Raw genomic sequence first — 24,759 nt, 5'->3', positions numbered from 1 at the left:
TGTAAAGAACTAGAAACTGTTGTCGGTATACACAACGCAAGAAAAATAAATCTAAAGCTATGGGGTATATTCTTTTCTCATCGAAAAATAAAATAAAATTTCATTGACATTTTCTTTTTGTTTCTTGATAATATAGTCAGTGTTGGTTTACACTTTGGTCCTCTGTGGTCCACTTGTGATGCCCTGTGCTCCAAGAGGAACCCCGAGGGCTCTGAATGGAGAAAGAGGAGGTAACTCTTCTTTATTCCTCCTCTTACTTGTGTAACTCTTACGACTGCAGTGCAAGGCAGTGCCACCCTTCTTACCAGCCCAGTCCTTGATCCTCTTAGAAGGGTTGGGAGTTGGCATCCCTTTCTCCCTGGCATGAAAGACCTGCAGGATGTAGTTTCTCCAGGTTTGGGCAGGTCTTCCCTATCTCTTCCTACTCAGTCTCTTCCTTGGTGGGCCAGTGGTCCTCCTGCCCCTGAGTGCAGCTGGCTGAGCTCTACCATCCTGTTTGACCTCAAGACCGCATATGTGTGCTCATCCTTGCCCGGCTGCTTTCCCCTGAGATGAAACTCAGCCAGCCTCAGCTCAAATGGCTGTTTGCCAGCAACCTCTGGATATTCACTGGCACCAGCAGTAGCATCTGTGTTGGGGATTTCCCTGCCCCAAACTGCCCCCCTGTTCCCTCCACTGACTTCCCGAATGCTGCAGGTAAGTGTGGGGCTGCTCTGCTGCCAAAAGACACACAACACCCAAGCTCAATTGGAAGTGGGTTGATAAGAGCCATCCACTCTGCCTTTTTAATGAGGTGTATCAAACAGATTAGTCACTAATTAACATCAAATGTTTCTTTCTGAATTCAAAGCATGCCTGCAAGAGTCCCGTAAGTGGCCTTTGGGGTCAGCTGTGTTAATAAATAAATACTCTTTGTGGTATCCATTCAGTAGAGTCAATCATTATCCCAATACCTCCTGAGGAATTTCAAGTTCACTTCAGTCCCATAGTTGAGTGGTGACTTCTTTGTTAATAAAAAGTAATGATTAAGTTAAATTTCTCGCAGACACACTATACCTTAAACACACACTCAGCCCCTGGCAAAGAAGGATGCTAATTATAGGATTGACTCAAGAGATGAAAGCTTGCTTCTAGTACTAACTTGTGCAGAAAGCTGGTTAAGAGAAAGACTGACATTCTCGAACCCTGTGGTTGAGCTTAACCCTTTCTCCCCCAGTTCCAAAGAGTAAAGTCAAAGATCATAGCTTATGGACACAGTATTTCCCTGCATGGCCCCTATGCTGACATAGGAAGGGATCCCTAAAGCGTAGTAGACTTCACTCATAAATCAGGCCATCCAGGTGTGTTGCAGAACCTCACCTGGCTGAGCTCCTCTACAGCTGCCTTTTTTTTTTTTTTGCTTACTTGGGGAAACTCCATGCTACTAGTGTGCACTCTAAGAAATGCATTTGTTGGTCTCAAAGGTGCCAAATCCTCTATTTGTTTTTGCAGGCACACTCAAAGGATTGTGAGCTGACATTACTCAGTAGCAGAGAGGATTCTTCTGTGGCTCTGACTCTTACCTTGTCCCTCACTATGATATACCTCTGAGTTCTTGACCTGTTTTCTGTCTGCAGCTCTCCTGATTCTATTCTGCACACAATAGATAATGCACTTTAGAAGTAGATTTTCCTGTTCTGCACATTGAAAGTGCATTATCCTATGTGTACAGAATGGACCCTGTTTGCTGCTCATAGTCCTGGCTTTGATACCAGTTAGGTCATAACTTAACTGGAGAAAAGGAGGCTGAGAGGGGACATGATAGGGTTGGACTAGATGGCCTGTATGGCCCCTTCCAACTCTATGATTCTATGATTCTAAGCAAAAATTCCCCAGACTGTGATTTGAATGAGTTTAGAAGAAGTCTAACAACCACATAGCAGCTTGCATAAATTTGTGGGAAATGTATTAGAAGAAGAAGAAGAGTTGGTTCTATATGTCGCTTTTCTCTACCCGAAGGAGTCTCAAAGTGGCTTACAGTCACCTTCCCTTTCCTCTCCCCACAACAGACCCCCTGTGAGGTGGGTGAGACTGAGAGAGCCCTGATATTCCTGCTTGGTCAGAACAGCTTTATCAGTGCTGTGGTGAGCCCAAGGTCACCCAGCTGGCTGCATGTGGGGGAGTGCAGAATCGAACCCGGCTCGCCAGATTAGAAGTCCACACTCCTAACCACTACACCACTACACCAAACTGGCTTAAGAGGTATCTAGCTTTCTGACTAAGGCCCAGTACAGCAGTTGGAAGCCTCTTGATATACTGGAAATTCTAAAACTTTTAAAATGCCATATGTAAACTGCACTCAAATATTTTTTAATTGATCAGAAAAAAATCCTTATTTAAGATATCTGATTTTCATTATCTGAACTTCTAAATGATGTAAAAGAACAGGATATGTACTCTTAAATCTATGATTAATTTTTAAAAAGAAATAGTAACTGTAGTATATAACTATAAGTAGCATCCCCCCCCCCCTGTATTTTCTAAATAAAGGTGCTTTATTCCCCCACCCCGTCCAAGTAATTGTAACTAGTCAGCTTGCACACTCCAAGAAGACAAATTGCTTGAAACATATAATGGGGCAATGGTCCTGGGGGCGGCGGGGGGGGGGGTATACTTGTCTGGGTTCTGTTCAGGAGGGTGAGGCCCAGGCAAAGAATACCACAGAGTGAGACAGGCCTTTAAAAGGCAACTGAAAGAAAGGCTGCAGGGAAAGAGGCAGTTAAGTTAATAAGCCAAAAGTATGACGGTGGTTGCTTGTCCTGTAAGCGCTTCAGAAAACTCCAGAGAAGGAGCAGTCTAGACAGTAAATTGGCGGAAGAGGCAAATCTGCAATGCATTACCAAAGTGAAAAAAATCCCTCTGTAGTTGATAGAGAGGTACCAGCATTTTGTGTTTTGGGGTCTCTGTCACACAGCTGCTTCATAGCGGAAAAACCTTGGGTGTGACAGGGCACCTGCAAGGGCAAACAGATTTTGCAGTGATCTTAAGTGCTCTTTTTGTGCAATCCTAAATAGAGTTATAGGCCTCTTGTGGCTCAGAGTGGTAACCAGCTGAAAGGCTGTCTGAAAGCTCTGCCCATGAGGTTGGGAGTTCGATCCCAGCAGCCGGCTTAAGGTTGACTCAGCCTTCCATCCTTCCAAGGTTGGTAAAATGAGTACCCAGCTTGCTGGGGGGTAAAACGGTCATGACTGGGGAAGGCACTGGCAAACCACCCCATATTGAGTCTGCCATGAAAACGCTACAGGGCGTCACCCCAAGGGTCAGACATGACTCGGTGCTTGCACAGGGGATACCTTTACCTTTAAATAGAGTTATACACTTCTAAGTTCATTTGCTTCAACGTGCTTAGAAGAGTATAACTCTGCTTAGGACTGATCCAAGTGGGTAGCCATGTTGGTCTGCAGCAGCACAATAAAACAAAATCAGAGTCCAGTGGCACCTTTGAGACCAACAAAGATTTATTCAAGGCATGAGCTTTCGAGTGCAAGCACTCTTCCTCAGACTAACTTAAGAGTGCTTGCACTCGAAAGTTCGCGCCTTGAATAAATCTTTGTTGGTCTTAAAGGTGCCACTGGACTCTGATTTTGTTTTAAGTCGTACATCAATTGTAATCAATGGGACTTTCACAGAAAATGCCTTTAGAGTCGAGATGTTCAGCTTCAAATTGGTGCCTAGATCCACCACTGTAAATGAAATAGCTCACCTGAAAGGGCTTTTACCAGCTTGATCAGATGGAAACTCTGAAACTTTTCATATACTGGACCTTGCAAACATGCCTTGTAATTGTGATCCATGTGCAGCAAGGCTGGTAATTCAGGATAACCATCCTGAGTAAACAAGTCTAGGAGCCTTGGTCATGTAAATGAGCCGTTGATTTCTACATTTGTATGAAATTAGACCATTGTAGAGGAAATGCTGATATAACGAATTTTGAAATGCAGGGTATTAAATCAATCTAGAATCTTGTTTCGCTAAATATAATATGCTGTAATCAGTACTTGCGGTTAAAAAAAAGGTTTTTTTTCGTCCAATTTCCTTGAAAAATAAAACCAGAAGTAGAAGGCATGTAAAAAGATCCTAGTGCAGAGTTTACTAAACAAATGCTCAAGGGCCAAATTATGGTGAGGTCCATATCTTCTCAGTTCCTTTAATCAGGTCCCCATTATCTTGGTCTGTACCACTACAGCCATATGTTCATTTTAAGAACATTAAAAAGTCCTATAATTACCAAAATTTTTGGTGTTCACTGGGCTAAACTGGATAAGATGCTTGGAGTTTTTTTCTTTTCTTTTTTAAAGTTCAAAGTAGTTGCGACAAGACCTGCATCTGGACTACACTGTTGGAGGAGGGGAAGTACAACTCTTCTCCCAGGTTGTTTTTCAAAATCTAAATGTCTTTGCTAGCCTGCTTATTTGTCTTACACAGGAAAATATACAGATATGTGTATGAAGCCTGTTTTACCCCCATGGGGCAATCAGAAACTTCTGGGGACCATTCAGATCTGGAAAATGGTTTAGTGTTTGATTTATAGCTGGCTGGTATCATCATTTTCACAAATCTGTGACTTGTGTAAAATGTTCTTGGTAACTCTTTCCTTCTTCTGTGTGAATGGCATGATTTTCTGCTACATATTTTAAGCTATGATCAGGGCCGGATTTACATGAAAAGAGGCCCTAGGCTATTCCACTTATGTGGCCCTTTCACCTCCCATTTTAAAGTTTGTAAATTACATGAGAGATAATAAAATACGTTATTGCTGTGATATATATCAATATGTTAAATGAAACATGTTGTGATTGTTACTAACCTTTATAAAAAATGTGGAATATTCTTGATCTCGAGGCCCTAGGCTGAAGCCTAGTTAGCCTACAGGGAAATCCGGCCCTGGCAATGATAAGTCATATGATTTGCCAAAGGTATTCTTTGAAGTTAAGTGACTTATGCTCAAGGAAACAACTTTATAAGATTATAATTGTATTTTGTTCTATCATTCTTCATTCGAACTGAACACAAGTCCATAAAGACTAAGCTATTCGGAGAGTGGCCTCTGTAACCAAAACCTCATTTTCAGTGTACTCTGTTAATATCTGCTGAGTAGAATAGTCCAAAAGAATTAGCTCTACAAACTAAACAAGGGAAAGAAAGTGTGGTTGGTATACACACTTTTTGAAGGCCAACCATGGTTTAACATTAAATCTGAATAAAGTTCAGACCATCTAATCTAATTAAATATGACTCCAAAGATAATACTGCTACACATCAACACAAGAAAACTGATAGAATCCAGAAAGATATCTATAGCGTTTTGTAAAAATTTCAGTTCAGAAGTCATGTGAAACTATGGTTTAATTGAACTACCGTATTTGCCGGCGTATAAGACGACTGGGCGTATAAGACGACCCCCCAACATTTCCACTCAAAATATAGAGTTTGTTATATACCCGGCCCGGCCCTACATCTCCCTGTGACCGGCACTAGTGCGCAAGTGCGCATGTGTGAACTCTGCGTAGACAAGGGGCGGGATGGAGCGCCGCTGCTTCCCGCCGAGCAAAATGGGCCGGTCACACCGAAAAGGCTAGCACCCCTGTCTTGCTGCTGATGCTCACCGTAGCCACGCTGATGACCCACCGCGGCCACACTGGATACTGCGTGATACTGGATGGAATGTAGAATGAGGTGGGCGGGCATCGGGAGGCCACTATGGGCAGCTCTGTCTATCCCAACTGAAGTGCACCTGGCGTATAGGACGACCCCCCCCCCACTTGGAGGCATGTTTTTCAGGTGGAAAAATAGTCTTACACACCAGCAAATACAATACCTATGATTAGTGTGATCATATGAACACAGATCACTCCATTTACCATAAATTAGGACATATATACTCAACAGGTTACATTTGAAATCATGGTTTAAAGTTGGTTCATTAATCTTTCTTACAGTATTATTCTAGGCAAAGTTATGGCCTTTCAAGTCCATTTAATAAACGGGCTTAGAAGAGTGTCGCTGTACTTAGGATGGCATTTTCTTCTTAATTATGGATTCACGTGAGATACAAACATGGACAATGGGGCTGAATCAGGTCTTGTTCTCTGGCACTGCTTTCATCACAATGCAAGTCAGGACACCAGCTGGGTTGCTGCTGAGAAGATGGGGGAAAGGGTGATGGTGATGCTACTGGCATACATTGAAGCAAACCAGGACCTTATCAATTGTCTTCAAGCCAACTCCTGGTTTCATAAAATAACTGTGGTTTAGTGAAAGACACTATGCCTTTAGTGAAAACAACCTAATATCAATAAACGCAAATATAGATGAGTTTTCAGTACATTTAAGGAAAGCCATTTTTTCCTTAACAAGACAATACTGATGTTCAACTAATTTGTTAATTAATGCATGTCAAGCTGTAAGAAATCACCTTTGTTGTTACTAATTGTCTTTGAGAGAGAGAGATTAATTTAACTTGCTTCTTTTAAAATCATTCAAAGACAGCAAAGATGGATCATAAGAGGAGGGTGTGATGAAATCAGGAAAAACCTGTTGTTAAATATACTTACGGCACCTTTGAGTAAAGCCAAATTAGGTTAACGTTCTTGATTCATAACATCATCAGGAATAGATCTAGTACTACCATCACACTGTTTCACAAATCACTTAATGTTGTCTGCCTTCTATATTACATTTTTTTTTGTACATAATTTGTCCTGACCCATTAAAGCACCTGGGACATATCTGTAGCTGCACCCTGGGGGATTTGCAACTGTTGGACGTGGGGGCTGGGGGGGGGAGAGAACAGTCTAGTGGCTCATCCTGCTGTTGTGTTTTTACCGCCATCTTGGGTTTTATTGGGATTTTATTGTTTTATGGGATTTTAGACTCACGTAAACTGCCAAAAGCCAGTGTTTCTGGGAGTGGTGGTCTAAAAACGTGAAAATAAATAAAATGCTAAAATCACTATGCTATTGGGCAAAACTTTTATTTATACGATGATAAACCTCAAGCCACAAAAGTAAAAAGCTGGCTGCTGCTTTTTAAAAAGTGCATTACTTTATACATGCAGGAATTAAATGTTCTGAAAAAAGATTGCATGAAATCAATAATGCATAAAGGTAAAGGTAAAGGTATCCCCTGTGCAAGCACCGAGTCATGTCTGACCCTTGGGGTGACGCCCTCTAGCGTTTTCATGGCAGACTCAATACGGGGTGGTTTGCCAGTGCCTTCCCCAGTCATGACCGTTTACCCCCCAGAGAGCAAGCTGGGTACTCATTTTACCGACCTCAGAAGGATGGAAGGCTGAGTCAACCTTGAGCCGGCTGCTGGGATTGAACTCCCAGCCTCATGGGCAAAGCTGTCAGACGGCTGCCTTACCACTCTGCGCCACAAGAGGCTCTTCAATAATGCCTAGCACTGGCCATTATGGGGCTGTAGCTGGGTAGATCAAGGAAATGCACAACGTTCTGATATCTGGACCTGTGTAAGTAAAATTAGGTATTGCTGAGGGGGACAATAAACATACAACAGTATTGTGCTGGAGGTGAGGTTATTGTGGTGATGAAGACACTGACCCACTGTAAGTACATCCCTCTCCCATCTCCCACTGGTTGCTTTCCTTTAAAATGGAAAACTTTCCAAGACATTTCTATAGTTTGATTATTTTTTTGAATTATAATAACAACATACATTCTTACATGTTTACAAAAAGAATTGCATAAATACATGTCTTGCTTTTTCTGTTTCTTAATTTTTATATTTGTATCACTTTTTATTTTTTAATAATTATTTTTCCAAAAAAGGAAACTGGTGAAAAGATTCATGCATTAATCGAGTGGTAATAATATTCTCTGTGTTTTCTCATTAATTTTAGTTTAAAAACTAGGTTTGCCCTGCCATTGTATCATCACCGCCAATCTCACAACATACATATTTTATTTGAACTTGGTATTGTAAAATGAACTTGTGTATAACCATCATTTGCTATTATCAAATAACACAGAATGCAGTGTTTACCCTTTAAAGTTTACCCAAGAGCGATAACAGTTCTTTTGGCCTTTTATACTCCTTACTTGTCTATTCAAGAATCCTTTCAACTTTCTGATGGTCTTTTAACAGCCTACAACCTGCTTTTCATGGGTAAATATTTAAACCACAACTCTCTTTTAAAAGGACTGCAGACAGGGAGAAGATGAAAGCAAGCCCTGAAATTTATAGCTAACTGGGTAATAATCAACTGCTACCAGTATTCTCTGGTCCTCATTAATGTTCCAGTCATACGATGGGACTTTAGCTCAGAAAGTCTGTGGCATTCAACTTAGCATTCAAGGAATAACAAAAACTGACCAAAGCTATTAATTTAAAGACATTTAATGCGTTCAACTACAAAATATTGTTGATATATTGTTGTGATTGTTATTAATGTTTGCTGTTCTATATATTCCATAATGTTCCTAAGTAAAATGCCCTGGGCCGTATGGGAGGGCAATATAAAAATCTAAGAAAATAAATAAAGATACAGAATTAATATTAATATTCATAATATATTTCCATTTGAGGATAGCCAGCTTGGTGTAGTGCTTAGGAGTGCGGACTTCTAATCTGGTGACCTAAGTTTGATTCTGCACTCCCCTCACATGAATAAAGCTGTTCTGACCGAGCAGTAATATCAGGGCTCTCTCATAATTACCCATTTCACAGGGTGTCTGTAGTGGGGAGAGGAAAGGGAAGGCAACTGTAAGCTGCTTTGAGCCTCCTTCGGGTAGAGAAAAGCGGCATATAAGAACCAACTCTTCTTCTAGAAATACTTTAGTGAATTTAAAGGAATCTAAAATTATTAGGTGTTCTTAAAATTCAGAATTTTGTCAACAAGTAAGTATTCTTATAGGGTTATTGTCATTACTGTTTACACAGCACCATCATGGTCAATGGAGATCACAGAATTTCCAAATATGGAAAAATAAAATAAAATGTCTTTCACATTTCCTCCCCGCCCTTCCTCCACGGAGCTCAGAGTGGCAGACGCCGTCTTCCTTTCCTTTATTTTATGCTCACATTAGACCTGTCAGGTGAGTTAGGCTCAACAACGGCAACAGTCCCTAGATCGAACCACCATCTCCCACTGGCTCTCCAATTAGAAGGGGGAAAATGTTGTCTGATATCTGTCGTTAATATTAAAAATGATTTATGATACTAGAATTCATTATGAAGAAATAGTTCAAAAACAGATATGCAGAATGACTTGATCATATATTTCCATTTGAGGATAGCAGGCATCAGGTTCACTGGGCAGCAGACACAACTGCTCTTTAAACTTCTCTACTCGATTACTGCAATCTTTTATAATCTTTGGAATCTTCTGCATGACCATGCTGATCCAATGTCAATGTTAAACAGGAAGTAAAATGTGCATTAGATGGGTTGCCTGTATGAACAGTATCGTTTTTGTGTTCTGCTCAAGAGTATTCAGACAAATTGTGAATGGGAAAAGGGCAATTCCAGTTAATTGTTGACAGCTTATCACTCCAGTGGGTGCACGGAAAGGACTCGTTTGCTTGTTGATAAAAAACACATTTCAGTACCAAAGAACCCAACGCAGGCCTCTTGTGTGAACAGCAGGGGCTATAAAAGATGGGGAGAACTCTAGAAAAAGTGCTGCTTCAAGGATGCGCCAGTGACATATATGTTAAATTCATAACTGAGAATTACAGAGTAAGAAAAAAATGTATCTGATAAAATTATGATGTGCCTATTTTCCTGTTCCTGGCTGGAGTCCACAGAGAGGCTACTGTTTATTGTAGGCATCATCAAGGGTTATATCTTGTATCCTGACTCAAAGCAATACATGGTGAAGGCTGAAAGGTAACTAGCAGGATCTAACTTACAGAGCAGGTTACCAGCCATGATTTTCTAGCAGTGAAGTGAACTACTGTTGAAATACTGTTTATGGAGTATAATAAAATCACAGTCCAGTAGCACCTTTAAGACCAACAAAGATTTATTCAAGGTGTGAGCTTTTGAGTGCAAGCACTCTTTTGCACTCGAAAGCTCAGGCCTGAAATAAATCTTTGTTGGTCTTAAAGGTGCTACCGGACTCTGATTTTATTGTGCTACTTCAGACCAACACGGCTACCCATTTGGATCTATGTTTATGGAGTGGTATGTTCTAAGCTCCACCTCTAGAGAAGTTAAGCTCTGAGTTAACAGGGCAGCATTCTGTGTCGCCTTCTGCTTCTTGAGCTGGCTTGGAGGAGAAGGTATGGTCTCCAGAATTTGGAATTTCTGGAAAAGACTCAGGCATGGATGATGCAGAAGAGGAATCATTTCAGACATCACACAATCACTTGAGCTGTTGAAATATCCCCTCCTTGAGATATCAGAGTGTCTCCAATATTCTCTGTGATATTCCATGACTCCTGGCTTGTTGCAAAAAAATTGTGAGATTGTAGCACCTGCCTTCTCCTATTACATTGTACCATTTTCATTCATAGACTGTATCCTGAGTTATCAGTATCCAAGGGGTTTCAGAAATCAAGCGCATCATAAATTGATAGGGATGCAATCTTGCCAAAGTTAAGGACCTTTGTGTCCCATCTTAAGTGATTTAAAAGTTTTGCTATCCCACTGTAATCAGTATGAAAATATTGTCCCCTAATTATTTGTCAACACAAATCACCTTATTGGTAGATGGAAGTTCTAGTTTATGTGTTAAAGATTTTTTTTTTAAATTTCCACACTGAGGGCTAGTATGCTGCAGACTTGCGCTACATGAGTCAACTCAGCAGGTTTGGGGTCCAGTTCCTACTAAAGCATAAGACTCTGTAGGTAATCCTGAATTAGTCATTTCTCTTAACCGGGCAGAAGGCATAATTGTGTGGAGAAGGAAGGCCGTGGAGAAGGAAGGCGTAATTGTGTACGCCATTCTGAGCTTCTCGGAATAAAGCGGGATAAAAATGATAGATAAATATAAGCCAGTTTTATTTTACAGAGATAACATTCTTATAAAACATTTTGGCCTGGTAAATGTAAACATAAGGTAAAGGTAAAGGTAAAGGTATCCCCTGTGCAAGCACCGAGTCATGTCTGACCCTTGGGGTGACGCCCTCTAGCGTTTTCATGGCAGACTCAATACGGGGTGGTTTGCCAGTGCCTTCCCCAGTCATGACCGTTTACCCCCCAGCAAGCAAGCTGGGTACTCAATGTAAACATAGATACTCCTAATTGGTGTTATACTATTTTAATATCAGGAGCACTTACAGTGAGGTTCATAAGGAGGCGGTGGGTCTCCACAAGGGACACACTCCATATCTTGAAAGCCTCCGAGCTTTGTCTTTCTGTAGAATCTGGAAGACAAAGGAAAGGACTGCTTATCTGTTGCTTATTCTTAACACCATTCACGCAAGGAGATAATTTCCTAGATTTTGGGAGCAATTGTAAACAGATCTACTTAGAAATGAGCCCTAGGAAAATGTTCTTAATACTGCAGCCATAAAACAATATAATAGTCCTTAAAGTAAGGGAGATCATGTAACATCAATAGAAAAGCCCAGAAGTAAAATGCAGATTTGTGAATGATTCAAATGACTTTCTAGATCTGTCTATCCATTTCCTTCGTTCCTATTTTATATCCAGCCTTTCTTCCATCATGAAATCTGATGTGGCTCACATAAACTTAAGAGGAGGCCAGTGATCAGACCTAAACCTGTTTACTTTCTTCAAGTTGCTGCATCACATACCTTTCAATCATATTTTAACAATATGTATAATGAGTATTCCAATGTAATCCTACACAACTTCTTAAGCATTTTATGCATGGAGCTGTTGGATTTTCACCCACTGAGTCCAACAGACAGGTATTTATGGTACTATTTCAAAATATGTCATTGCTTAGAATCCTGCCAAACAGTGGAAATCTATCTAATCGAATGTGTATAGATGAAGAGACAGTAGAAGAAATAGTATTGCACTATATATTTTTTACTTGCAACATAAGTACAATTTGCCAGGTACCCCCAGATGTCCCTCCAAAGTGGGACAATCCGGTCACCTTACTATATAAAGAAGTATTTCCTTTTGTCCGTCCTGTATCTACTGCCCATCAGCTTCATTGGGTGCCCTTGAATTCTAATATTCTGGAAGAGGGATCGACTGTCAGCTGTCTCTACCACGTGCATGTTTTTATAAACTTCTATCATGTCCCCCTTGGTCATCTCTTTTCTAAACTGGAAAGTCCCAGACTCTTCAGCCTTTCCTCATGGGGAAGGTGCTCCAACCCACCAATCAACTTGGTTGCCTTCCTCTGCAGTTTTCCCAGCTCTGCGATGTCTTTTTGGAAATATGGTGACCACAACTATACACAGTATTTCAAATGCAGCTGCACCATAGATCTATACAGGGGCATTGCAATATTGGCCGTTTTATCCTCACTCCCTTTCTAATAATCCCTAACACAGAGTTTGGCTTTTCCACCCCTGCAGCACAGAGGGTTGACACTTCCATTAAACTATCCAATGCAACCCTCTCAATCTCAGCAAAGTCATATTCTATTAGCCTATACTTGAAGTTAGGATTATTTGTCCTAATGTGTATCAGTTTACATTTACCAACAATGAACTTCATTTGCCACATTGTGCCCACCCCACCTACTTTGCAGAGGTCTTCTTGGAGCTCTTCCTTGTCAGCCTTGGGTTTTCACCACCCTTAATGGTGTCATCTGCAAACTTGGCCACTGCACTACTCAGCCCTATTTCCAGATCACTGATGAACAAACTAAGTCGTACAGGCCCCAATACCAATCCTCCGTGCTTACTTCCCTGTACTGTGGGAACTATCCATTTATCCCTACTCTTTGCTTCCTGTGAACGATGTAGTTTTTATTCCATAAAAGAACCCGCCCCCTTATCCCATGACTACTAAGTTTACTCAGGAGTCTTTGGCGAGGTACTTTGTCAAAAGCCTTTTGGTCTCCCAGCTGGCTTAGCTTCTGAAATTTAATCGGATTATGCTAGCCTGGGCTATCCAAGTCAGGGTGCACAATATTTTTCTAGTGTTTCATCCCTCTGCTAATGAACATGAAAACATTAATGTGAAAACGATGCTTAAGATTTGTATCAGTTTTATCAACAAACCAACCACAAAGATATATAATTGTAGCTCAAAGGTGTTTGGGAATCTCAATCCAAAGGCTGTAATAATAATATTTTGCAGACAAATGATTTGCAATTTGCTTGAAAACTCACCCTGGCAAGCAGTCTCCACAAACAGCATTGCTGGTAGCAGAACAATTCGCTTTCTGAAATCGATTTACTAGAGCACAGTCCGAACATGTTTTGCACTTCTGATAGCCCCAGTCCTCCTTGAATCTGTTTGGCCTGCATGTCATGCATTGGGCATCCTCCCCATATCCGAAACCACATTCCTGGAAGGATTAGCAAGCAAGAACAAGCTATTCAGAAACTTGGAACTGTGAGTAAGGGGAGATCAGAGGGATGAAATGAAGACCCAGCGTAATTATTTCTGAGAATAAGCTGTTCCAGGGACAAAAGCAAACTTTTCAGAAGGTTCAAATGAGGGTTCTGCTGCTAATAATCTCTCTAACTTCTATAAGCAATAATTAGTCATCTGCTTTATTTGAGAACTCGCTGAGCATTTGAATGATAAAGGGCCCCCATTACTCCCACTGCTACATTATTAGACGTTGATGGTGGAACTGAGCTATCCAATTTTTAATTGTCAGGTATGTAAGAGTTTAATAAATGGGATGAAAGAAGCTTTCAGAAAGTCGTATCAAAACAGAAAAAAGTAAAAGACTGATATAAAGTTTTATACTGAAAACGGGAAAGCGAATAACTAGCAGCAACTGTTCAGAAATGTTCCTTATTCCACTCAACTGTTTATGCATTTAATTTACTTGTTGCAGTAGTAAAGATCCAAGTTCAAATCCCCATCTTGCTGTAGAAGCTCACAGGGTAATTTGGGGGCCAGTTACAGACTTGATTTTAGGGTATAAATGGCATATGGAATAAATAAAAAATAAATATAACTGAAGATGGGAGGTCGATAAGTCAGGTTGCCTGGGCAAGTGGTCCTCTCCAGTGGCCACACAACAACTAGTTTTCCTAGGAAGAGGCTGCTGTGGAGGAGGAAAATATTAAAATAATTGGGCAGATAAAGGGGGATTGGCTGTTGGGTGGGAAGGTGACAGGGTTGCCAACTCCACATTCAGAAAGTTCTAGAGATTTGGGGGCTGGAACCAGGGGAGGGTGGGGTTTGAGGAGAGGAGAGACTTCAGAAGGGTGTAATGCTGTAGAGCAGGGGTAGTCAACCTGTGGTCCTTCAGATGTCCATTGACTACAAGCAAACGCTGGCAGAGGCTCATGGGAATTGTAGTCCATGAACATCTGGAGGACCACAGGTTGACTACCCCTGTTGTAGAGTCAATGCACCAAAGCAGCTGTTTCCTTTAGGGGAACTATGGTTCCCAACCTCCAGAATCACAACTGTTCTCCATTTGAAACAGAATCAGTTCCCCTGGAGAAAATGGCTGCTGTGGAGGGGAGACTCTGTGGTGTTATATAGTTCTGAGGTCAACACTTCTCTCCCCAAACCTTGCCCTACCCAAGGTTCAACCCACAAATCTTCAGGAATTGTTCAATATGGAACTGGCAACTTTAAGGGGAAAACTGCTGTTTGTGATTGGTAGATCCGTTGTGATTCCAAGAGATCCCCAGGCCCTATCTGGAGAGTGGTAATTCTAGAAGGAGAGAAGGAAACAGGAAAAGGGGAGAGCCTATGGCGGCTTTCAGGAAAGGGAAAGAGGAAATAGTGGGGGAGAGGGAAATGAGATACTCCCAGAAGTCCTTGTGGGTTCCCACTTGTTTTATATTTCCTACTTTCTCCGAACAACAAAGACACAGGGAGAAACAGGAATTCTGTGTAGACCAAAGTTAACAGTGTGACATATAAATGCCTGTAACTTCAAGTCTGCAACCTCATCTTTTAAACATGTGCAGTTTTAGTTTTCTTTATTGAACAATTCAAAGCTCAAGGAAACAACTTTATAAGATTGTAACTGCATTTTGTTCTATCATTCTTCATTTGAACTTGTTTCTGAATTTCTATGGATAAGGAGTTGTATTTATTTATAGTCAGACTGTAACTAACTGAACATGCACATCTGCTGAGCTTTAAAAAGTAAGCCTGGGATCTGCAGAGCTACAGATCCATGAGTCTTTATTCTTGTACTTATTGAACAGTAATCCCATTCCCCCTCATACTCGCTTACAGCAGCTTACTTTTTAAACTGAGACGACTCAAAATAAAAAGGAATAAAAAGTCCTACTGGCCACGCCTAAAGCAGTTTTGGATCACGGCACAACAATGTATACTTTTATTATAACTCCACACCTATATATTCCTAAAATTATCCAATAATATATCATACATGCAAACTACAGCATGTCTTGGGATATAAAAATGTCTGTAATTCTTACATATGTCAGAACCCATACAGAAGGTTTATTAAAAGCAGTTGCAACCGCCTGCTCCTAAATCCTCCAAAAAACGGTGTTCCTTAAGCGAAAGGGGTGGTATGGTGATGAAAGGTTGTATTGTTGTTTAAGATACAAATCCTTCCAGAAACTTTTAAGCTTGCGGATTTTTGAGCAAATCTTTTCAAACCACTCAGAAACCACAGAGTTTAAGTTTTTGCTCTCTTTTTTTCCATTGCTAAATATGGGAAAGAATATAAAAACCACACACTTTAACTTTTCTGAAAAATGAAAGAAGATACTTAGATGATATTGCTAAACAGGAAATCTACAACAGATTTCTCTCCTAACCTTAATAATAGTATAAAATGACTTCACCCAGTGAATAAAATTAGAACTCTGATTAATATTTGTGCTTCTGCACTAAATAAAATAGCTCAATAAAACATAGAATTGGAAGGGACCTCCTGGGTCATCTAGTCCAACCCCCTGCACTATGCAGGACACTCACAACCCTATCGCTTATCCACTGTAACCTGCCACCCCTTTGATCCTTCACAGAATCAGCCTCCCCACCAAATGGCTATTCAGCCTCTGTTGCAAAATGTCCAAAGATGGAGAACCCACCACCTCTGGAGGAATATATATCAAGTATTCGAGTTATTTACAATTGTTGCAAAATATGATCAAATCAAGAGAATGTTTTACAGAACAGCCATATACATGCCTTTGACAATTCCATTCCAGGTCCACACTGCTTGCATAGGACACAGTTTCCATCATGATCCCGAAACTCTTGTTCTCTACAATCTCCTGTTTCACAAATTATAGTATTTGCCTGAAAATTAACAAATGCATGTGATTAAAGTTATGCTCTAGTTCAGCGGTCCCCAACCTCCGGGCCGGGGACCGGTACCGGTCCATGGATCAGTCGGTACCGGGCCGCAGCTCCTCCTCATTCTCCTCCCTGGCTGCTGTCTCAGGGGCTGCCCTGCCACTCTGCCACCGGCTCACCTTTGGTGCTCTCCAGCAGCCGCCATGGCTGGGGCTCCCCCTTGGCATGGCACTGCGCAGCTGCTGCTGTCAGCGCCCCCCAGCGGGTGGCAGGAAATCAGGGGTGCCGGTGGGAAAGCAAGTGGAGCAGGGGCTCAGGCGGCGGCAGCAACATCCCTCTGCAAAAGGCTACCCCCCCCCCAGGGCCTCAGTAAAATTGTCAAGCATTGACCGGTCCCCGGTGATAAAAAGGTTGGGGACCACTGCTCTAGTTAACGTGTTTCATTAGAAACCTCCAATATTACAAAAGCAGCTGATCTGAGATGGGTGTTGACTTCAGAACACTAAGCTTAAGGAGGCAGATCTTTCTTTTACATAGACAGTTCTTTTGTTTCAGATATTTTAAATGTATTGAGAAGAAAGGTCAAACGGGCAATATCACAGAATATGGTTAGCAGCTTGATGTCATTTGTATTTACTTGGTCAAAAAACCTTAGTGATTTTAATAAAGAATACTTTATTTTTTTTTAATTTCAGTTTATTACCCGCCACTCCCAAATGGCTCATGGTGGGTTACATCAGTCTGAGTAAAGCCCCCTAAAAATCCTAATAATACTTCCAAGTAGGGTTGTGCTCACTTTGGTGTGCTTCGGCCACTTCGGTGAGCACCGAAGCCTGAAGTGGCCAGCGTCGTGGCGTGGAGGGGGGGGGGACGGTGTGCCAGCTGGCGCACACAGGCACAGAGATCTGCACCTGCATGCGGGCACTGACTAGCGTGCCACCACCCCTCCCCTCCACGCTGCAGTGCTTGCTGCCTTGGGCTTCGATGCTTGCCGAAGCAGCTGAAGTGCGCCGAAGCGCACAGCCCTACTTCCAAGTACGTCTTTTAAATTTGATCTGGTAGGCACACTTCAAAGAATCACAGGCACATTAACCCCCACTTAAATGAATTGCTCCTAACTGTGTGTTTAAGTCCCACTAATGCTACAGGAGTTTAAGAATACCTGACTTCCAAGATTTTTCTAAAGGATGGCTAACTACATTTCATATGATTCCAAGCCAGAGTTCTGTCAATGAGAGCTAGCCAGTGGTTTGTGGGTCTTCAATTATGAACCAAACACCATTTATGTCTGTATTTCCCAAAATGAAGTTGCTTGGAGCTAATCCACAATACCTTGCTTACAGCCAGTTTATAAGAATAGTATTTAATGAAACCTCGCCAGTTATTCTATACCTGCCACAGATTTATGGAGGAATAAGAATTTGGTTAATCAGACAATTATCATTATCACTGAAAATTTAGGGACTCCTAACTGCCTTTCACAACTCTAAATGGTTCAGGTGCAGAGTATCTGAGGGATTGCCTCCACCCATATCAGCCAACCCAAGACTGGCCCAGGTGATTTTCCCCAGGAGTCAGTAGAGGTTTGGATGCCAGAAATGCAAGGAAGGTCCCCCTTCCCTGCTGTCCCCTGGGCTGCAGAATTCCTTTCTTCAGGAGGTGGCAGTGGCTGGTCGGTAAACCCCCCGCTCCAAACCTGTCTGGAGAAATTCCTTTTATTAAGGTCTTCTAAGTTGGATAAATGAGAAATAGTGCCAGAGAAGGGAAAGGACCGTTGGCACTACTTAAAATGTTTTGCTTTGTGATGCTCTGAAGTGGTTTTATTGATTTTCCTGAATATGTTGCAAACAGAGGGACAATTTTAGCTGAGAGGCAGTCTATTAATAAACCAGATAAATAGTGTTGTTTATCTACTTACGAAATACGTTAGAAGTATCAGCACCTTCCATGTGGTATATTCTGTCCGTAAACAGTTTGTGCCCATTGCTGAATGCCGTTCCTTAACCAAGAGCTAAATCTGTAGGGGAGAGAAAGAAAATAATTTTAAATCCTCAGTGAACAACGTAGATTGTAATCACACTACGTATCCAATCAGAATGCAGTCATTCGCAAAGTCATGCCTTGATTCACTTCCCTATTAGATTCCTCCCAGATTAGTCCTGTATAGCAAGGCTCCCATTAGGTAAAACTGATACAAAACCAAGAGCGACAGGTTAGGGCTATCATAGATCTGCAGCTTAGCCTCCAAGCCCTTGAGAATATGCCCTGCTTCTCATTAAATAAGTAATCCTGTGAGTAGCCGGTACAACCGCATCTCACGTGCCAGAATGCTCCTCAGAGCAAACAATGCCCTCCACAGAGAAAACTAATATCAGAATGCAAGATTACAGTTGACCTTGCAACTTAGTTTATTATGCAAAAAGCATTCTCTGTTGTTTTTTTTTACATGGAACATTTAATCATGTGAGCTCTTACACACCCTTGAAGTTGATTAAGGCTTTTGACAAGGTTCCCCATGATGTTCTGAAGGATAAACTGGAGGATTGCAGACTGGATTTTCTGATGGTTAGGTGGATAGGGAACTGGCCAGAAAACCGCACCCAAAGAGTGGTTGTCAATGGTATTTTATCAGAGTGGAGGGAGGTGAGCAGCAGAGTGCAACAGGACTCAGTACTGGGTCCGGTATTTTTCATGATTTTAATCAATGTTCTGTAGGAGAGGGTAGAGGGACCCCTCATTAAATTTGTGGATGACATCAAATTAGCAAGGAACACCCCAGAAGATAGAGAAAAAGTTCAACGAGACCCAGATAAGTGGGCAAATTACAACAAGATGCAATTCAATAAGGAGAAGTGTAGAGTTCTACATCTGGATCACAACAATGAGAAGCGTGCATACTGGATGGGAGATGCACTGCTGGGTAGCAGTGTGTGTGAACCTGATCTTGGGGTCCTTGTGGACTGTAAGCTAAATAAGAGCAGGCAGTGTGATGTGGTGGTAAAGAAGGCACATAGAGTCTTGGCTTGTAGAAACAGAGGCATCACATCAAAATAACAAGATGCCATAGTCCCACTGTATACCACATTGGTCAGACCTCATGTGGAATACTTTGTGCAGTTCTGGAGGCCTCACTTCAAAAAGGATGTGGAAAAAATTGAGAGGGCTCAGGGGAGAGCAACGAGAATGATTCGAGGCCAGGGGATCAAGCCCTGTGAGGAAAGGCTGAGGGACTTGGGAATATTCAGCCTGGAGAAAAGGAGGTTGAGTGGAGACCTGAGTGCTGTCTTTAAGTTGTTGAAAGGTTGTCACTTAGAGGAGGGCAGAGAAAAGTTCCTGTTGGCAGCAGAGGATAGGATCCAAAGTAATGGGTTTAAACTACATGTAGAACAGTACCAGCTAGATATCAGGGGGGGAAATTCAGTCACAGTGGTTCAGAAGTGGAATTGAGGTGGTGAGCTCCCCCGTCACTGACAGTCTTCAAGCAGCTGCTGGACAGATACTAATCCTGGATGCTTTACATTCATCCTGCATTGAGCAGGAGGCTGGACTAGATGGGCCTGTATGGCTCCTTCCAACTCTATGATCCTAGTCAACACACAGGTTTATTACTTCCATGAAACAAAGGCCTCTGTTTCACTTATCAAGCAGCATTCAAAAGTTGCTACAGTTCTAGCACATCATTCTGTAATTCATGCTCAGGAATCTGTTCATGACTGCATCAAAAGGACTAAACTTTGTATTTGCAGTTAGCCATGAAGCAGAAAGTTAAATAGTTTATTTTGAGGCAGGAGTCAAACCAAACATACACTTGAACCTAAAACTAGACAGAACCCTCCCCCATTCCCCCCCCCAAATAGGATGGGTACACAGAGTGTTATTTGAAACACTGGCCACTGGGAAAGGTCCTCTGGTGAGCTGATGGTCTATGAGATGCCTCTAATAAGATATCAGGAAAAAAAAATTCACAGTCAGAGTAGTTCAGCAGTGGAATAGGCTGCCTAAGGAGGTGGTGAGCTCCCCCTCACTGGCAGTCTTCAAGCAAAGGTTGGATGCACACTTTTCTTGGATGCTTTAGGATGCTTAGGGCTGATCCTGCATTGAACAGGGGGTTGGACTAGATGGCCTGTATGGCCCCTTCCAACTCTATGATTCTATGATTCTTACCTGGGCTGCCCCAGCCCTACATGTGACAAGATTAATCTCATGTAATCCAGCGCTACTCTTCTTGACAGAACACTTGCTCCATCTGGGGTGGCCCTGTGCAAGGTGACGATAGTCCTATCTTACATACAGTAACCCCCCCCCCCCCCTGCAAGGCAAAGAGACTCACGTCACATCCATCAGCCCCAGAGCAGGTGAGTCTTGTATTGTGCCTGGTGGCCTCATGAGAGGCAAGGTAAGTTTCATCTTGTGTGTGGTAGCTCTGGCTGAGTCTAGCCCCCTCCCCCCCAAATTATAAATTAACTAAATCATGCCACGATTTGCTGGCTAACTCTTACAGAATTTTTAAAACATACATATAACTCTACTGAAATAACTGTTAGCAAATACAGGAAACAGGATCATTAATATAAGATACTTCTCTAGGCTGTAATTAACTATACACTTTTAAAGCGTTTTATTAAAACCCAGGACGGCAGGAAAGCAACCTTGCAAGTAATGACTAGGTGCATGACAACCGTTCCGTTATCCAACCATTCTTCTTCCTTCCTGTTCCTCACTTCTGGTACCCTCCCTGATCTAAGGCAAGTAGAGGTGGCACTCCCCTCCCCTCCCCACAACAAAATGTGGTGACTTCCAGCTGCCAACTCCACTTGTTTTCCATTGTTTTCTGGGTGAAAGACCAACCGTTGCAATGGATTCTTATTAGCTGGCAGGCCTCTCCTCCAAATTGTTTTGGAGCTGGAGCTTCTGGTTTCAGGGCCAACGGGAGGAGCAATTACTACCTCGAAATGAAAACGTTGCAAGTGCAGCAGACCCATGATTTTTCAAGCAGATTTAGATGTTGCTTTTCCATTTTAAAACAGCCCGGGCAGTTGACAAATAAGAAACCAGTTGAAGATTAATGCATCAGGAAGAATGGGTACAACTTAAACCTAAAACATGAACATCAAGTTATCACGACGTGATGCCACATGCACAGCTTATATGCGTACAGCACACAGAATGCACTGTAGCCCTAAGGCTGACAGTCCCAGAAGGCAGAGAGACAAAAAGGTTCTTAGGGCTGATTGTAAGGAAAATCCATGCCATGAATATTATCTATTCTGCCCTGGTCTCCCTAAGCTGAAATTCCAAGTCGGCGAAAACATAACTTTACATTCATAGAATCATAGAGTTGGAAGGGACCTCCTGGGTCATCTAGTCCAACTCCCTGCACTATGCAGGACACTCACATCCCTATCACTCATCCACTGTAACCTGCCACCCCCTTGAGCCTTCACAGAATCAGCCTCCCCACCAAATGGCTATCCAGCCTCTGTTTAAAAATTTCCAAAGACGGTGAAATTAATATTTATATATGTTTTTAACTTCTAATTGTGCACAGAAATCTTGAACTTGTAAGTACTAACCAGGGCTGGCCCTACTTGGTTTACAGGATTGGACTAACCTGTACCAGTCAGATCAGGGTTGAATATATCATACATAAGTAGAAGCCCAATGCATTTTTCTGCATAAGCGCAGTATGCACAGTATGTGCAGTAACACTCCTATGATATAGGAGGTAAAATAAAATATAATCATTCATTAAAGCATAATATATCCATGAACATATGAATTAAATGTTCTATCAAACTTATGGAGGCTTGGCTGGCTTCTTTAGGGTCACATTTCCTGCCTGCACACCATTATTCTGTGCTTCAGCAAAACACATAACAGACAAACAAGGTACATTTCTAACCCCATGAACTGTATATTTATCCATCTATTCTGACCAAAAGACTTGGTAACAACATGATAAAAGCACCTGAGACCGACAACAGGTCCCCCCTCAGACATCCCCTCCATGGCCTGAACCAGTCTGTCCTCTCTAAGGGCCTTAGCTAAGTTCCTGTTCCTGTTATATTGTTGCTTAAGATCGCTGAAATTGTGTTATTTAGATCAGCGTTCCCCAACCCCCAGAATGGAGACTGGTACCAGTCCGTGGATCAGTCGGTACCGGGCCGCGGCTCCTCCTTGTCCTCCTCCCCGGCTGCTGCCTCGGGGGCTGCCCTGACAGTCTGCCATTGGCTCACCTTTGGTGCTCTTCGGCGGCTGCCATGGATGGGGCTTCCCCTTGGCATGGCACTGCGCAGCTGCTGCTGGCAGTGCCCCCCAGCGGGCGGCAGGAAGTCAGGGGCACCGTCGGGAAGGCAAGTGGAGCAGGGGCTCAGGCGGCAGTGGTGATGTCCCTCAGCAAAAGACTACCCCCCCAGGCCTCATTAAAATTGTCAAGTGTTGACCAGTGATAAAAAGGTTGGGGACCATTGATTTAGATTATTGTTGTTGTTGTATTGGTTTATGTTATGTATTAATTTGTTCCATGTATCCCCCCATGTTGTTGTATGTAAACCGCCCTGAGCCATATGGAAGGGTGGTATAGAAATCAAATAAATTTTAAAAAGTAAATACAATAAATCTTATGCCTGTCCCATTCACAGCTGGAAAATTTGTATGCGGTAGAGTAGACTGAGAATCGAGGGCAACACATGGGAAACTGGGAATGTAGTGATAGTTTGAACTCTGTCACTACAGATGGGAGGAGATACCACTTCTAAATACTTCCCCAGGTTAACAACCAAGAGACAAGAAGAGGGACCCTAGCAAGAACTGTTGACTGTTGTACTGTTTTCCAATTTTCAGGAAGTTTCCCCCCTCCTCTTGATTAAAAATTAAAAACATGAGTCTTGAAATATATTTTGTCAGCATAGCTGAATTCCTAAAACTATTTCCCTGGGAATAAGCCCCAGTGGATAAAATGGGACTTGGTTTTAAGTTGGCTTAAAAGTTGGCTTAAAACAGGGTTCCTCCCTGTATTGTGGATACAATATTCTACCATTTCATTCTGCTGAAGATGTAGACCAGGCTGTGGAGAAAATGAGATTCCTTTGGGATGCTTTGGTTTAGTTTTATCTTTACCCTTTTTTGGGTGTTAGGGACCACGAGTTTTGCAATTGAAAATGAAAGGCAGGATGCAAATATAATAGATGAGTAAATAAGAGTCACTTCCAAACCCAATGATCCCTGCTAATAAAATTCAGCCGAAATAATGCAAGTAAACTTTACCTAAACTCAAAACTTATGTGTACATAGCATTAACCGCACATAATTTTGTTGGCTTTCATTCTGTAATGTTTTTTTAAGGCAGCTCTCAAGTATTTTTCTATTGAATGATAATTCTGAAATTTTCCTATTAACATTGCCAAACCTAATGCTTGCAGCAGGAATTTCATATGCTAAAACTCAGCACCAGCCTTCAAAAATCAAGTGTTTCATGAGGCATAATTCTAACATCTATTCATTGTGCTGGGCCTGAAGTAAGCTGATTGCCTCATTTATACATCGAAACATTACACAACTTCCAAAATTCATCAAAAGACTCTGAGCTGAAGTTTCTGACTGCTGGAACTTTCAAATAGAAACTTGTGAACATCTTGATAATAATTTTCAGATAACCTGTCCAGGATCAGCAGTTGCAAATTCTATTCAAAGTTCTACTGGAAATATATTTGAATGATGTTTTGATAGGCCCAGTTCACAAAAACACTCCAGGACACAGCTCTACCCACATATGCAGAAAAAGTATCCACCTTAGTATGCACTATGATTTCAGAACTAGGATATGCTTTAAGAACATGGTGCTTTTTACATAGAAAATCAGATTAAAAATTGAAGGAGATGGAGCATACAAACAGAGTGGCTCACTTGGGAGCCAGTCTTAAAAGAAACGAAACTGTGCCAACTGCATGTTTCCTGTTTCCGTCTCCAGTTCAAACATTCCTGGCTTAAAAACAGACATTGCTGTACTTAATAATAGGCAGCTATTGGGCAAATTTGTTCTTTGCTGCTATTAAGTGGCGCTGTACTGATGTCAGCTAGACACAAGCCATTCAGATTCTGTGTACATATTTTCTCTGTACTGAAAGAGGCAAGAATTTGCAAAATTGAAGTCGTCATTCGACATGAGCAGATATTTGCATTCTATTTTAGACCTTAATATATTAATGATTTGTTATTTACCAATATAAAGACACTAGAAAGGCTAAGGAATAATCACATTTATCTGAAATGACTGAACAGAAAAGTCTAGCAGTTATATGAAATATGTGACTGCTAAATAGTTTAGCTGCCCTCAGTTGTGATACAGGTTCAAAGTAAATGTGTATATCACTATACATCGGCCTTTCTCAACTTTTTTAATGACGAGAA

The 24,759-nt window shown here is 41.8% G+C and overlaps 1 protein-coding gene across 1 annotated transcript in view; it reads right to left on the bottom strand.

Annotated features, from left to right (window-relative positions):
* Positions 1-24,759, bottom strand: part of TNFRSF19 (TNF receptor superfamily member 19) — a 51,665-nt gene that overhangs the window by 11,174 nt on the left and 15,732 nt on the right. The window contains exons 2-5 of the mRNA XM_077341703.1: positions 18,269-18,367; positions 16,243-16,353; positions 13,266-13,444; positions 11,284-11,369 (exon numbers count right to left, since the gene is read on the bottom strand). Coding sequence (XP_077197818.1) covers positions 11,284-11,369; positions 13,266-13,444; positions 16,243-16,353; positions 18,269-18,334 — 442 coding nt within the window. The 5' untranslated portion in view covers positions 18,335-18,367. The remainder of the gene's footprint in view (positions 1-11,283; positions 11,370-13,265; positions 13,445-16,242; positions 16,354-18,268; positions 18,368-24,759) is intronic.

The sequence above is a fragment of the Paroedura picta genome, chromosome 6 (assembly GCF_049243985.1).
Source record: "Paroedura picta isolate Pp20150507F chromosome 6, Ppicta_v3.0, whole genome shotgun sequence".
Taxonomy (NCBI): domain Eukaryota; kingdom Metazoa; phylum Chordata; class Lepidosauria; order Squamata; family Gekkonidae; genus Paroedura; species Paroedura picta.
The sequence above is the reverse complement of the archived record's forward strand: the minus strand, read 5'-3'. Positions and strand labels throughout refer to the sequence as shown.